Raw genomic sequence first — 16,173 nt, 5'->3', positions numbered from 1 at the left:
AGTTCCAAAACTTATTCAAGACAGTCTACAAACTATACGTGTATATGTATAGTTTATATATATATATATATAACTGAATATATATTTTTCAGTGCAACATATCTTTTTAAATTAGGAAAGCGTGATAGAGGATAATTTATATCAAAATACATTTCCTTAAGGTTTTACATAACAATTAAAGCTGAACTGTATCTTTAATTCTGAGATTCCCAATGGCAAAATTAAAGAAGGAAATTAATGAATTTTAGGATTCCTGTTGCCCATAAGACACAAACTATTGAGGAAATGAAACAAGTTTCAGAATACTAGTTACTTTTTTTCTTTTTCTTTTTAAAAATTTATTCGTTTATACAAGAACTGGGGTACCGGTCAGAGGTGGAGGAGGGTGAGAGAATTCACCAGAGACAGAGCAGGGAGCAGAACAGACAGATGCACCAAAGACACTGCTAAGGGGAGCAGCAGGCGAGGCAGGAGAGGTCTGACACGACCTGTGGGTTTCTCCCTGGCTGGCCGGGAATCAAACCTGTGCTGCAGAGGCAGTGGACAGCTTCACAGTATTCTGGCGCTCAACCTGCTGTGCCACCGGGGAGGCCCCAGAATACTAGTTTCTGAGAAAATTTTTTTAGCTATAAGTCCTCATACCTAAGATGCTGAGTGATACAGTGGGCTATATCCTTAATGGCATCCAAGTAATAGATGTGATAATGAATGTCTTGTGTCTTTTTCTTGTGTCCTTCCATGTAAGTGGAAGGCATAATTAAAAAAAAATAGTTCAGTGGAAATTGATACAAACAGGGGCATGCTGAAGTTTGAACTCAAATATACAAAATCACTGAGACTCTTCCTTAATTCTAGGATAAAACCTTGGTGCCTTAGCAAATACTGATAAGTAAAATTCTGGCTGTGATTTAAAAAAAAGAATTATTGGGGCTTATGACCAACTAGAAGACATATATCCCAATAAAAGCTACATAAATTGTACAAACACAGTCCATACCATATTATATACTTCTTTTATGAATTGGATTTGGCAAAATAAAGCTGACAATATGCAACCTGTTATGATGGATCAATTGACAAGTTCCATGTAGAAAGGGATTCATTTTTCTTGTTGCATCACCAATTTTTAGTATGGTATCTATCACAGAAAATGGGAATGGTGTTTGTGGTTGTTGTGAAGTTGAACTGAGGTATATGTAGAATATCAAGTTCTAGACAGCTGTAAGTGTTTGTACAGTTCTTAAAGCAGTTTATAAAAGTCTCCAAATTCTGACCCTTTCAATTATTTGATGTCTGCTGTATACTTCTGAAACCATGTTCTAGCCTACCACTTCCTTCCAGGCTAAATACTATTTGACTTTAATTCTTTGCTTGGTTATTGTAATAACCATTCTTCCTTCTTGTTTTTCATGTTTCCATTTCCTCCTCCTGGAATAATCCATAGATTCTGTGTTTAAAAACTGATTCTACCACCTACTATTTGTTTGGTTTTAAACTGGCTATATTACCTTAATTTGCTCTGAGTAGCGCCTTCTAGATTTTGCGACTAACAATACTACATACCACATTTGGGTTGTTACAGGGTTTAAATTTGAAAAACTGCATAATGTATGGAATAACCAGTAGTCATCAAGAAATAAATGTTAATAGTTCTCATCATGATTAGTCTACCAGAACATTCTAAAATCTAACTCTGACCCTGTGATCCCTCCTTGAAATGTTTACTGATTTCTAGAAGGCCAAATCTGCAAAGTAGACTTAACTTTTTTTTTACTTTGGCCTCAACTTCCCTTTGCACCTGAATCACCCATATCCCTACTTCCCTCCTTTTATATGCTGCTCAGTCTTTTGTGGACTCAAATATCCAAACAGACTATATTCTTTCAAGTCTCCAGGATTTGGTGCATTCTCCTGAGATGACTCTCTCTATTCTAGCAAAAACAAAACAATCTAAAAAACAAAAAATAAACCTTCTCCTGTGGAAATCATTTCTACTTCTCCCTGTTAGAATCAGCAACTCTTCTGTCACTATACAAGCTAGAGATAAGCTGACTTTCCTACATATTTGAGTCCCTCCTCACAACTAGCACATGAACTCCAGTAAAGGTGGAAAACTCGGTTAAGTCACGGCTAAGCCCCAGAATTCCTAGAATATAGTAAAGATTTAATATATACTATTAAACAAATAAACACCTATCCCACTCTGAGCACCCCCATGCTCTCAATCACATTTATCGAATTACACTGTCTGCTTTTAATTCAAGTAACACTTGTGCCCACAAAACCCCAACCTAGTCGGCAACAGAGGTTAGAAACTGGGTGTTTGGGGGTCCTTTTCTGGGTCACTAGTATGAGCTAATAAATTGGCAACTTAAAAAAAGAGATTTCCTTACTAGAATCTAGTAGGAAAGTGGAACTTACTCCGGATAGCTCTAGAAAATGAATTACTCCCTCAGAGATGCTGTCTCAAGATTTGCTTCCTTCCCTCCTCTCCTTTCTGAAAGACAGGAAGGGGAAGGGAAATAAAGAAGGGGAGTGAATTTAAAAGTTGACTCGCCAGCAACTCCTCCACCTCCTTCCACAGAGAATCACCACATTAAATCAGATGCCCTAAAGCGTCTTCCAGGGAACCTGATTCTTGGAGTCTTCAAATAAGTCCTGAAATTCTTCTGCCGCTTGCCTTCCCTGGGTCTCCCCGAAACACCCCCTCCCCATTCTGCGACCCCCCGCCCCATTCTGCGTTGCACAAACACGCAGGAGCTGGCAGAGACCCGCCCCGCCTCCAGGCTCCCAGACTAGTACCACGGAGACTGTCAACGAAATATGCCAATCACACACAGGCAGCCTTAGCCAGATGCCTGGGAGTTGAGTTGTTTTTTGCTTTGTTTTGTTTTGTTTTTTGTTTTTTTGGAAAAAAAAAATAGAAAATCAGGTTGAGGGTAGAAAAGGAAATGAACAGAGCATCCTCTAAACCAAGAAGAAAGCTCCTAAGCACGCGCAGGTAGGAGCCCCAAGGAGACAATACGGTATCTCAGAGCACCCGGAGGATGCGGAGCACCACAAACAGGAACTTTAAAGGGATTGAAATCTGTTGCCTGTTCCACTAGGAATATTGTTTGCAAAGCACAAGGTGTCTGTCGGTAGTGAGCACCCCCTGCGCATGCGCAGGTCCTTTCGGGAATTTCTGCCCTGCCGCGGACTAAGTTGCATTCCTTGAATCTTCACAGAAAAGACAATTCTTTAATCAGAGTTAGTAATGTGGACAGTACAAAATCGAGAGAGTTTGGGGCTTCTCTCTTTCCCTGTGATGATTGCCATGGTCTGTTGTGCACACAGGTGAGCTGCTGTTGTGGATGTCTCTTTTCTTGGTGGTTTTTGCTTTTGTTTGTTTGTTTGTTTGTTTGTTTGTTTTTTTAACATGCTTGTGCTGGATCATGTAGCTTGTCATTCGGGGGTAGGTGTGCCTGTCTATTTTGATGTCTGCTCGCAGTTTGTGCTCAATCTGAATACGGTCCCTACTTCCTCCCTTCAGCGCCAATGAGCCCAGCAACATGTCATACGTGAAAGACACAGTGGACAGATTGCTCAAAGGATATGACATTCGCTTGCGGCCGGACTTTGGAGGTAATGTTTCGCCTTTTTCAACCTGTAACCCTCATCTAGTTCTTCTTTGCAGTCGAACGTAAATGCAAATTTTTTTTAAGCATGTCATTTTCCTAAGTGCACTGCGCCCTACGTCCTGGACACACACACACACACACGCACACACACACGGACACGCGTGCGCGCGCACACACACACACACACAACACTCCGGACCCCAGTCACAGGGTTTGAAACCCCAGCTGAGCTAAGCTTCCCCCGGCCCTGCCCGACACACCCTCCGCAGAGTCACTGCATCACGCGTGCCCTCACACCTGTTTTCCCAGGCTGTCCCCTGCAGGGGAAGGAAAGGGGTGGGTGGAGGGAGCCCATCCAGAGGGTAGTGAACGCAGGGAAGCCTCCTTCTGCCCGCTCCCCAGGAGGTCCCCACTCTAAGAACATGCCCGTGTTGTGCCCCCCTCCCTGGCAGGGCCCCCAGTGGACGTCGGGATGAGGATCGATGTCGCCAGCATCGACATGGTCTCCGAAGTGAACATGGTGAGTGGCCTCCCGGCCGGCCCGGTGGCCGGGCTCACGCAGATGCGACACGGACGGGTCCCCGCGCCCTGTGCGTTTCATTGGCTGTCACCTCGCCCCGGCCCCGCCGAGTCCAACTCCGCGCGCGCTCTGCGCTCCGCAGACGCGCCCTGTGGCCCCTGGTTTGGATTTTCCACACGCGCGCGCGCGGGCTGCTGCGGCGTCCGGAGGAAACGTGCTGGGCACTATTTGGGAAAGAACGGGTGGCTGTGGCGCCGGCGGCGGATGGGTTGGGGCGGAGTCTGAGCGTTACTTTCGCAGGTTTCCTTTGGGGTTTCGTTGGCGAGGGCACCCTCTGCCGGCTGCCGGGCGGGCTGCACCGGGGTCCCTGGAGCCGGCAGGCCCGCCAGGTGCAGTCCCTGCAGACCGCAGGCAGGACTGTCTGACCCAGCCCTTCTTGTCACCCCAGCCACCAAGCACCCCAGCTCACAGACAAGGTTTCAGTGCCCCCCCCCCCACAAGTCCCACCCTCTTCCAGGCTCCAGTGCGCTGCAGGAGCAACAGGCTGAGACAACAGTCCTTGCTTGTTGTACGAGAGTGCTCGAGCCTGCTTCTGGGGAGGCTGCTGTACTTCCAGTGTGATGAATTTGTCTTGCTGCATATCGTAAATTTGCACTGAAACAGGGTGGGCCAGGTTATTGCTTCTCTTTACCTTAGAAGCCTAAGCATGCCGGAAAAAAGGCTGACAAAAGGCACAATGGAAGAGAGTGGGCGATAGTATCAGCAAAATACCTTGAATTCAGAGGGTTTCGTGTTCTTTTATTTCCCTTTTTTCTGCTCCTTTTCTGAAACTGTTGCAAATGAATTGCAATCACAGTTATCACTTTATTGGCTGTTTCCAACCACTGTGGGTAGCAGTTTTCTAGTTGTTAAGAGTTTCTAACTGTTGCTTCTTGTAAGGCGGGGGAAGAGCCTGTTGCTTTTCTAGAATCAACCACCCAGGGAATAGGTAGATCTGCGTGAGCAAAAGGCCATTTTTATTCCACTTTTGAAAAAATGTTGTGGCAGCAGAAATTTAGACAGCCTGAATATTCTAAAGACTAAAACCTTTTGGGATTTTTATCCCTCTGTAACTAAAGGCTATTGAATTCTCTTTTCATTACATTACTACTGTGTGGTTTTATTTTAACATGCTAAGGCCTAAGGTTTTTTTCTTTTTTATTAGGTCAGGGAAGAAATAAATATGTTTGTATTCTATTAAATAGGATTAGAATAACAAAGGATGGCTATCAAATTTTTGCATATTACAGTTTTAACTTCCCCGCTTTGAATAGTTTATTTAAAACATTTTTAAAAAATGAATGCACAATGAATATTTTCTGACTTGGCAAGGATTTTGAACAGATGGATTTATTTATGATGTTTTGTTTACATATGTACAATAACCAAAAAATAAGCTTTTTACAAACCCTGTGGACTGTATGAAGATATGAATATGTGAATCATGCCCAGTCTGTGCCATTGCAACTGTATACCTTAGGCAATGAATGAATTTAACAAGTTGTTTGTAACATGCAGATATACGATAACATTTTCCTTTTTGATAATTTATTTTACCACCTTGTAAATATCCACATAGGTAATTTATAAAATAGGAAATTCAGAAAGTTCAAAATGTAAACAGTATCTTTGCCAGTGGTTGAACTTTATAAGGTACTGTGTTTTTCAGAATTTAAATATTTATATGTAACATATATACAGTTACATTGACTATATTTACAAACACCTCAAATTTCTAAAAAAAAAAAAAACCAACCAACTGAATTTAATTGGAAATTTAATTAGCCAAAACAACCTCCCCAACAAAAAGCTCTGTAGAACCAATTGTTCAACTGAATTCATACAGAATGTTAGGGAGAAAACATTACATTTAATTGCAATGTCACTGGAAGTGACTCAATGATAGAATGATACAGCCTATTTATTCACTGCACCACATGTGCATCTACTTGATTTTTTTTTACAATATTCATGCAACAGATAAACTTTTGAAAGTAGATTCTTCTAAAATACCCATTACTAAAAAAAAATAAAATAAAATACCCATTACTTTTCCACAATGTTAATAGAGACAAGAAGTAAAAATATAAATCACTGAACATTGAAAAAATACTAAGTATTGATTTCCTTATTTCCTTGTTTCTCCTTTTAATCAAGGGTACTAATAAGAACTAAGCTTTATTGTAATCTTCTCTTATCTTCAACAAAATATTGAAATAAATAGATTGGAGTTAATTCCAGGACTAATAGAAACAAAGGGATTTTAGGATCAAGGATTCAATCTGAATGATTAGCACTAGTTAAGAGAATTTTTAAAATATGCTTTGATTTTCAGATAATGTAAGTAGGGTTGAAATGTCTATGGGGGAATATGGTTCATTATGTTATATTGTGTATGTTTTAGTACCCTGATAGACAGTAGCTTTTGAAGTTATTTAATAAGAAAATTTTAGCAATATTATCAAATAATAATAATGGACAAAAAGTATAATAGAAATAGTTTTAAAGAAAATTCAGGCTAAATTTCATTACTAAAACATTGCCTTTTTGATATATTTTTTCATTATCATTATTATCAACCCATTCCATGACATGGTAATTGTATATTACATTAATGGATTTGAAAACTAGGTTCTGCTGATTTTTGTTCTATCCCTGTGCTACCTTAAGTGAAATATAATTTCATATTGATTTATAACGTTGCCTGTTTTAAAGTCTAACATCACATCAAGATTACTTTCTGATTCATGTCCTTTAGAATAGAAAATGTTTTTCCAAATTGTGGGGGAAAAAAGAGAGGGGGAGAGAGGGAGAGAGAGGGAGTGTGCGCTTTTCAGTCAAGTATCTCTACAACCAACACATTTTTATTCTGAACAGTAAATGCAAAACCTCTGAAGAATAATTCTGATACAGAATAAATTAGGAAGCCAGATTTTTTTCAAGAAATAATATTATTCATTAAATTAGGGAGGATTTTTCTTCTGGCATCATGTGATACAGTGTACGTGTGATAGTAACTGCATGTTTTTTTCATTTTCTGAATGAATTACAACAATTTCCATTATTGTATATTAAGCGCTTCAAATCTTCTCTCTTAATAAGATCTGCCAAGCCATACATACACACATGCATACATATACTCTAGATTGAATAAAGATGACTAGGAAACAGAGCAAAAGGAGACAATAGGCACCAGAAATTGCCTTAAAGTAACAATTGACATCTGCTAACATAAGCCTAGTAAAACACAGTTAGTAGTAAGCAAGTCTGTGCTTAGAATAGCAGATTGGGGAACAAGTGGTTGAACTCTTGTATTTCATATTCCAACAGATCTGTTCCTTCTTATTTAAGAGGCAGATACTTGATCATGAAGGAGGAGTTCTAAACACAGACCTTTCTGTCCCTGCTCTAAAGAAATAATGGTCAAGTTGCCACATCCAAAAGACTCTACACATTGAGTCTTTATTCAAAGTGGGACTGAAACTAAGGTGGACCCAGTAACAGATTACCAGTTTCTTTCCTTTCTGCATGCAAGGATGGATACCAACAGTGAATCCTCTTAGAGGTATTACAATTTATTACAATTAACAGCAAACAAAATGAACCTGTTATACAAGCAGTGTCAAAAAAGAAAAAAAAATTAAGTAGCCAATTACTATTTAAATTACTATGTTTTTGGGAATTTCAGAAGTTTCTAGAACACACTTCAATTGTATATAATTTACATCATCTTGATGATACAAAAACACTAACTACCTTTCATCTCGTTTCTCCATCCCATTTCTCTGCACCAGCGTTTCTCAGTCTATAATGTTTACCTGAGTCACTCTGGAATCTTAAAATGTTAAAATGCGGTTTCTGAATCAGAGATCTGGAATGGGACCTGACAGTCTGCATTTCTAACAACTCCCAGGAGATGCTGATTGCTGGTATGTGAAGAGCAGTTTGAGTAGTAGCAAGATTGTAGTATTTTTCTTAAGTTTCTCTAGGAATGGTATATTTCAAGGTCCCAAATTAGGTTTCAACTTAATTTCCAGGTAGTTAAACAGGTTACAGTGCAAAAAGTTGAAATTAGTTTAACAGTTGATAAGCAACAGGACAAAGGCAAGAATCCTAGGTGACACGGCTTGACTTAAAGTAATAAGCAGTCCTCCTAACTGTGCCATTACTTATGAGTCAGCCAGCCTTAAATGATGGCTATGAAAATATTGCCTAGCACAGTAACTCCAACAATACCATCCTGCTGCTTTACAGAATACCAATGACTTTTCTTCTTCAAAATAGAGAACATTGCAGACTGCTTTCCCCCCACAGAGGAGCTTGCAGTAGCTTTGTAAAATAGCCTAAACATACTCTCATTGCTGTCAGGAAATTCTCTGAGGTTATAATAGAATTCTGTGTAGACAGAGCAAATAGGTCAGTACCATTTAAAGGTAAGAACAGATAGCAGTAAAGATATAAATACGTTTTTCTCTTATGTGAGTAATCAACCAGGTCTGTTAGGTGTTGGATTCACTATTCGGCTATCTGGGGAGAGTGAGAGAGGAAACTTTCTTTGGTCTTTCTGTCTGGAGATAATAGAAAGCTCTTCATATAATTTAAGCCACATCAAGGCAGACTGATTCAGCTTTTAAAAGTTTGACTTCATATTTGAAAACTTGTGTTCTTGGGCCAATCTGTGTAATACAATGAAAATAAATAGTGATGTTTACTGAACATATTCTACATATGAATGTATGAACCATTCTATGTATGGTTTCAAATGATTTATATTGGCATCTCATTTAATCTATGATTTAAGGTTATGCAGTTATTATCCTCCATTACAGATAAAGAAATTGAGGCTGAGAGAAGGAGAAACTTAGACTGAAACACTACTCAAAGTTATCGAGCTAGTAAATGGCAGAGCCAGAATTTGAAACCAGGCAGCCTGACTCCAGATTTGAATCCTCTCTGCTTGGTAAATAAGAAAAATATTCCTTACCTTTTAGCAGTGGGTTCCTGAGTGAGTCATTTGACTCTCTCGGCTCAAGTAAAATGAAGGTAAAATGCACAATTGCTACGCTTCTTTTGAGCTCAAATATTCTATAACATAAACTTACATGTTTAAAGATTTTAGACTGTCAAAATCAAGTCTTCCCTGTTCACCTTATTTTCCTATTAGATTCCATCTCATTTTAGTTTATTCTGTTACATGTCTCAATAAACAAGCATTATTGAGTTCCCACTGAGTATATGTTATTCTAGCCTTCTAGGGCACTTTGGTGTTGATGCAATCAGGAACCCTCTTGAATCATGTTTTTTTTTTTTTAATGAAATTTATTAAGGTAATATTGGCTTATTTTGTATGTTTCAGCATACAGATTTATAATTTGACATCTGCATGGACACATCATGATCACCACCAAAAGTCTAGTTTCTATCATCAACATACAATTCACCCTTTACTCATTTCATCCACCTCCCAACCCCCTTCCCCTCTAGTAACCACCAATCTGTCCTCTGTCTCTAACAGTTGTTTTTGCTTTGATCATTTGCTTTGTTTCTTTACAATGAATCACCATTTTAATTGGTCCTGGCATTATCATCCAATTTTTCCTCTAGTTAAACACATTCTCAAAGACAGCAATAAGAAACTTTGGATCTGCAATCCTCAACTGATTGCTTGATATATATTGATTGAACATTAGAGCCCAGACTGAATTGGAATTATTGTTATCTGATACTGCCCATGGTATTCAAATTGGGGACTTGGCTACACTACTGCTAAAGTAATAATTTTAAACACCTCATGTGAAACAGAAGCAAATAATTATTTTCTGAAATCTGGGTAACCTGACAGATTTACCTCTCCTAGAGTCTTTGCATTCAGGAAGCAGGAGGATGAAGTTAAGGTGTTCAGTTGAACATCATTTAGTATTAGTTGTGTGGTGCTTAATGCTTTTGTCTTAGCAGGCCGCCATTGTCTTGATAGAACTCTCAAGATATACATGAAAGAACTCATTTCAAAAGGAAAATTATGGTATTAAATATTTCCAATTGATTTGAATTTCAGTAAGGGAGCTCAATAACATTATCATACTTGAAGATAATAGGAAGATGAATGGATATATGCTTACAGTTGAGTAAATGTTAGGATGCTGTTTCCCTGTGAACTTTTACAGAGGAGTAAATCTTATTATTCACAGTATCAGAATCAAGATTCTACATTTTAGACTACTTCTGTTTTCAGCAGATTATGAATTTCATGAAATCTTTTGACTTCTATTTATTAAAGGAAGTTAATAGTAGCATATAATAATCTGTTACTTAGTACTTGACAGAAATACTCGAGAAAAGGTTAAAATTAATTCATATCAGTAATGATAACATAGAAAGAAGGCAGATCACAAGAAGAATGAGAGATGGCTTTTCTTTGTGAGTCTTGTTACCCCATTTAGAATCTTCATAGTCTTCATAGTTTTTTGCTGGTATTTTTTATTCTGAGCTATCCATTAAGTGTCTGATGTAACCTTTACCATGGAAACCCCAATAAAACCAGTCATTGTATTTTTTTTTTCCTAAGAGGATTCATTCTACAACTCTAGTGAATAAAATGGATATGGTTGTGTTCTGTGGAGTTTACAGTTAAAAATTAAAAAAAAAATTAAAATCCTCTATTCTTGGAGTGAAGATTTTCCCCTTTGGAAGATTTTGAAACTTCGATAGTTAGCTTGGCCTTGAGGTGTTTTGTTTCATCACATACTTATTGAACACTTAGTTTCTCATTATATGCAAGCTGGGCAGTAAGGCTTGGAATATGACTGACAGTTTCCATATATTCAAGTATTTTCCAGTGTAGAGGACAATGCTACATTTTATGTTATTTTAAATAAGTGGTAGTTGCTATGATATAGATATGTATGTCCTGAATTTAACATGCACATAATGGAGTGGTTTTGAAGAGTAATGTCTGAGATGACTATTAAAGAGGGATGGTAGTTAACACTGTATAGGCTAAAATGAGAAGAATCTTCCATGCAAAAATAAGGGCATAAGTATTGGCAGGTGTGCCTGAAAACAGTATGGAGTCTTCTGGGAGCACATGTAATTCACTACTGTGGGAAATGAAAGAGCGCAGGAAAGATTGCCAAGAGGTAAGACTTAAAGTCTAATAGCAAATGTAGGACAGCATTGTTGAATGTTCTCATTTTTGTATATATATAAACATATCTATACATACATATGTGTATATCTATATCTATAGTAATATGCACTGACCATTTCTGGAGGAATATACAGAAATGAGTAACAGTGGTTGTCTCTTGGAAGTGGAACCTGGGCTAGGATTATGGCTTGGAGGGTATACTATAATGTATATGCCCCCTTTGAGCTGTTTAATAATAATAAAAAAACTTATACATGTTTTATACTTTCACTTTAAAAGTCACATGTTTTATACTTACACTTTAAAAAGACACACACACACACGCATGTGTAATACATTCACTTATACATATGTAGAGTTAGAGAGATCCCGAAAGAAATGCTAGAATATGTATGTTAAGGAAATGAATCCTAATCCTGAAGTGTAGAAAACCTGATAAAGGTTGTGACAGGTACCATGTTTTCTATTGCATTACCATTCTGGTAACTATGTGGGAGACAAAGTAGAGAAGGCAAAATCTGGGGCCAGTGTCCGCACTTAAGCAGCTAAGAGGGCTTTTCAGGGTCCAGATGACAGGTGATAAAATGCTTAAAGTCAAACAATGGCCTTAAGTTTAAAAAAAGATTCAAGCTGAGACAAATTAGAGGGATTTTTTGTGACTGGTTGGATGATGGATGTCAGAGAGGACAATGAACTGGGGAGCCCTACCAGGTTCCATATTGAGGAATGGGCACATGATGCCAACTGCTCAGGGACAGGACAGAGGAAAAGAAGCACTGGTCATCTTGTTCACCATACAAGGGACATATTTTCAGAAGAATAATACAGTAAATCAGAGAATATTGTCATAAATCAGAACATTGTGTTTTCATGTAAAATATATTGAAGCAGTGTGAGGTCTTATAGAAAGAGTATTTGGTTATGAAATGAGACTGGGTATACCAGCTAGTGGGAACATTGAGGTGGAAGGTCAGAGATGGGAATTAGGCTGAAAAAGACTAGTTCCTTGATGAACTCTATAGTCTGACTCACAAAGAAGGTAGATTCTACAAGGGGAAACAGTGGGGTCCATAAGTGTGAACTTAGCCTGATAGAAATGTGGGGAAAGGGTGCTGGCCAAAAACGGAGAATGGAATACAGTTAACTTTACTCTCTAACAATACTGTTGTATTTTTAATCGAAGAGGGCCTATTTATTTATTTTTTAATTAACATTGCATTATTACATTTTATAAGTTTCTGGTATGCACCCTTGAAGATCAATATGTATATGTATACTACATGGAGTTCACCATTAGACTTTGATAAGATTTGGAACTTAGTTTTCAAATTGTCCCAAAGAAGTGATCTTTGTATCTGTTTTAGTTGCCTTTATAAAAACTATATAGGTGGAAAAACAAGATGTGTGGGGAGCCCACTTATACTGCATCTGCTCTCTTTTCCACCGCATCACTAAAATGATTCAGAGTCCTTCTGGAACATTATGTTTTCATGTGAATAACATGGAAGCAGTGTGAATTCTTGTAGAAAGTGTATTTGGTGATGAAATGAGACTGGGTATAACAGACAGCTCAAGTGAGGATGACAGCATGCCCTGGGAAATGAAGCTTAGCTGCCAGGAAATTAAAAAGTAACTCCCAGGAGTTTTGCAGAAGAACCAAAACATTTGAATGCATGATGGGCTTGACTCTAAACAGACTTATTCTGAATCCTGGCCCTTACAAATGGTCTCTTGGAAAGAAGATACCTATTTAAGCAAAGGCATATTCATAATCTTCTTCATCAATAGAATAGAGAAGAAGTCAGAGAAACAACCGAGAAATAGTTTTAAATAGAAGATTTGTAGGAACCTGTTTTCAATTAGTTTTCCCATCCCTATCTCAATTAAAGAGAAAAATTGTGGGTTAAGGCCCTTCATATACAACAGAAAAGTTAGAGGCTAGATGCCTTGCTCTTGCTGCTGAATGGATTAATCAGGGAAGTTGCTAGGAGTGAAACTGCTTGAATGAGGGTTTATTTGGGATTCTTCTTGAAAGTAGAAAGTAGAGGAATAGGTTTGTTGAAAGCTCAGGGTCCTTCCTACTCTAACCCTCTGTGACTCATAGGGAAGCTTTTTTTTTTTTTTCCTTCCCTCCCATCTATTATCTTTAAGGGAATGATATACAATTCTCTAGTTAAGGAAAACAGCTTCATGGTTTCCATAGAGACAGTTTGGTGATATTTATTTGTAATCTCGTTGAGCCTAGAACATTTCTGCATGCCAGAGACCATCATTTCTGCCTCCTACCACCTGCAGTCCTTCTCCTACCCAGTTGAATCTAGATATACTTCACAACCCACAGAAAATTATATTTTTTTCTGTAGTCACACCAAGAGAATTCTGCCAGAGAAAGAGTGTAAAACATATAAACAAATCAGTTTTTTTTCCCCGAAAAGACAACAGATCCAACATAACATAATGATCATCTTTTAGTCTATGTAAGGTTTTTAGTAACTTTGTCTATTTTCATTGCACGATGTGAGCTCCAGGAAGTTCAGGATTATATTCTTTATGTTCTCTGTGTAGCTTCTAGCATATTATAGGAACGTAATAATAATAACATTTATTAGGATTAAAAAAGAATTTTCTAGTCATAAAAAGTGGTAGTAATAATAGCATTGAAATTTTTTTTTAATTCAGAAATTAATAGTTTCTTTGTCAAGTCTACCTTATACCTCATCTGTAATTTTCTTTTATGTTGATCATGACTCATGAGCCGTTCCCATAGTAACAACTTTATCACATGGCTCAGCCAGTTTCACAGACAATCACTTCATGATGAATATCAATGCACACACACATAGGCTTTTCATCAGCTTTATAAAATAATGACTGCTTTTCATTTCTTAAAAAAATATCATCACCATACTGGCACCTGGACTAATATTTCTAGAAACATTTAAAAAATTACTAAAGAATAACTTGACTGATGACTACAAGGTGATGGCATTTACAAAGAAGGAAAAATCAAGCACACATTGTCGCATATGAAAAGGGGTTCTTCCTCACCAATCTGGAAAGGTGTTAAATGAGATGAGTTACATTTTAAAAGATAACTAAGGAAATTTATCAAATTCAAAAACATAATGTCAAAATGGGTCTAATTCAGAAATACATATATTTAATACATATATATATAATACATATATCTATGTCTGTCTATGCATTTAGGCATTTTTTGCTATAACTGTGTCTTTATTGTTACATGGTATACTCACTTTCAAATGTCAATTTTTGTCTGAAACTCCCATAGCCACATGGTAATTATCATAAGCACTAAATATGTTCAGTGAACTACCACATTAAATGGTGGTGAAAGATTCTTTCTACTGACATTACTGCCTCTGTACCCCCCACCCCTCACACATACTTGAGCACATCCCAAAGAACAACTGGGAGAACAAAAATCCCAGTTCAAACTGACTGCTGATTTGTGGCTGATGAGAGATGAGAAAGAAGAGTCACTTTAAAGGTTAATGTTGGCCCACTGGAAGTTTCTGACTTTAAGTGATAAGAAGTGATTTTTAGAAGTTTTTAAGTTGGCAGTGAGAGGAGGACATGTGAAGATTTTAGACAGTAGAATGTACTCACAAAAGCAGAAAACTGTATTTAGGAATTACTGGTGCATGGCTCTTATGTCTATACAAACCCCACTTTGGGAGACTTCCCCTGCCCCACAAGTTGTCTTGTGAAGTTTGAAGGGAATTTCATAACATGGTTCTCTGAAATTGTTGGAGGGAATGACTTAAAGGATATTACAGTTGACATCCGCCCTACTGTGTTAAAATCACTATCATAAGACATAAGCATATCGTGATGAATTTTGGTTTTGCACCATCACCATGCAGCTTTTCCACATTAAAAGATTTGCACCTTTGGTTCTGAAAATGGACAGAGATATGTGAGCTCAAAGTCAAACAAAAAAATTGTCATTATTTTTTTTTCAACACTATCCACTCTCACTGAATGGACATTTGTTTTTGAGTCAAAATATGGGATTGTGTTGGTAGAGTAGAAAGGGAAGCTTCTACAGAAGGTGAATTCAGATTAAGTGGGAGGCTACCAGCTTGAAACGCTATCATTGGATCTTGATCTTTTCAGCTATGATTCCTGCTGAATTGAGAAGTAACAATAATACTAGCTTTCAATTCTTGTATTTATACCAGAATGTCTGAATGGGAGAACAGGTTTACATAAGGGACAGAGCTTAGAAAAGAATATGAGGAGAAAAAAAGAATCTGGTGTATTGCATACTCTTTCTTATAATCAGCAGTTTCTGGACTTTAGAAATGGATATGAAACAACGGAGAAGTAGCTGAGGTGGCTGAGATAGCATTAGTGTGGTCCACACGGATCCTCTGCACTCAGTGTTTTGTTTGATCTTGCAACAGTGCCCAGTGTTCTGTAGCCCCAGAAGTGATATCAACAAATTCAGCTCCATTCCTCTCAAGTTGTGGAATCCATTCTTATATGGCAATGTAACCATATTGTCTTGTCATTTTAATAACTTGACACATTTCATAGTTAATATTGGTGTCTAGGGGCAGCACACTGGCAGATTTTTAAGGCCAGGCATGCCTCACCTGGTGCATATTTTGCTTTCCTCCCCTCAAGTACATTCTCACTTGAATATTCTTCTGTTATGTTATGTTTGAATACTTTTAAATCACATTAATACATTAAGGTGACATTGTATCCTAGTTTATGCTCCTAAGCATAAGTCTCATGATTTACTAATCCCTTTGTCTCTCAGTTTCTTGTAAAATGGAAATGATTTCCACTCTATCTTTCTCAGGAAACTGTGAGAC

General features: G+C 37.8%; 1 protein-coding gene across 1 annotated transcript in view; it reads left to right on the top strand.

Moving 5' to 3' along the window:
* Positions 1-3,256: 3,256 nt before the first annotated feature.
* The window catches only part of GABRB1 (gamma-aminobutyric acid type A receptor subunit beta1), a gene marked incomplete at both ends in the record, with an annotated part of 315,869 nt that continues 302,952 nt past the window's right edge, over positions 3,257-16,173 (top strand). Inside the window, 3 exons of the mRNA XM_084233328.1 lie at positions 3,257-3,336; positions 3,533-3,624; positions 4,073-4,140. Coding sequence (XP_084089454.1) covers positions 3,257-3,336; positions 3,533-3,624; positions 4,073-4,140 — 240 coding nt within the window. The remainder of the gene's footprint in view (positions 3,337-3,532; positions 3,625-4,072; positions 4,141-16,173) is intronic.

Source organism: Talpa europaea, assembly GCF_964194135.1.
Source record: "Talpa europaea genome assembly, chromosome: 5".
NCBI lineage: Eukaryota > Metazoa > Chordata > Mammalia > Eulipotyphla > Talpidae > Talpa > Talpa europaea.
Note: the sequence above shows the minus strand (reverse complement) of the source record. Positions and strands in the feature narration are given on the sequence as shown.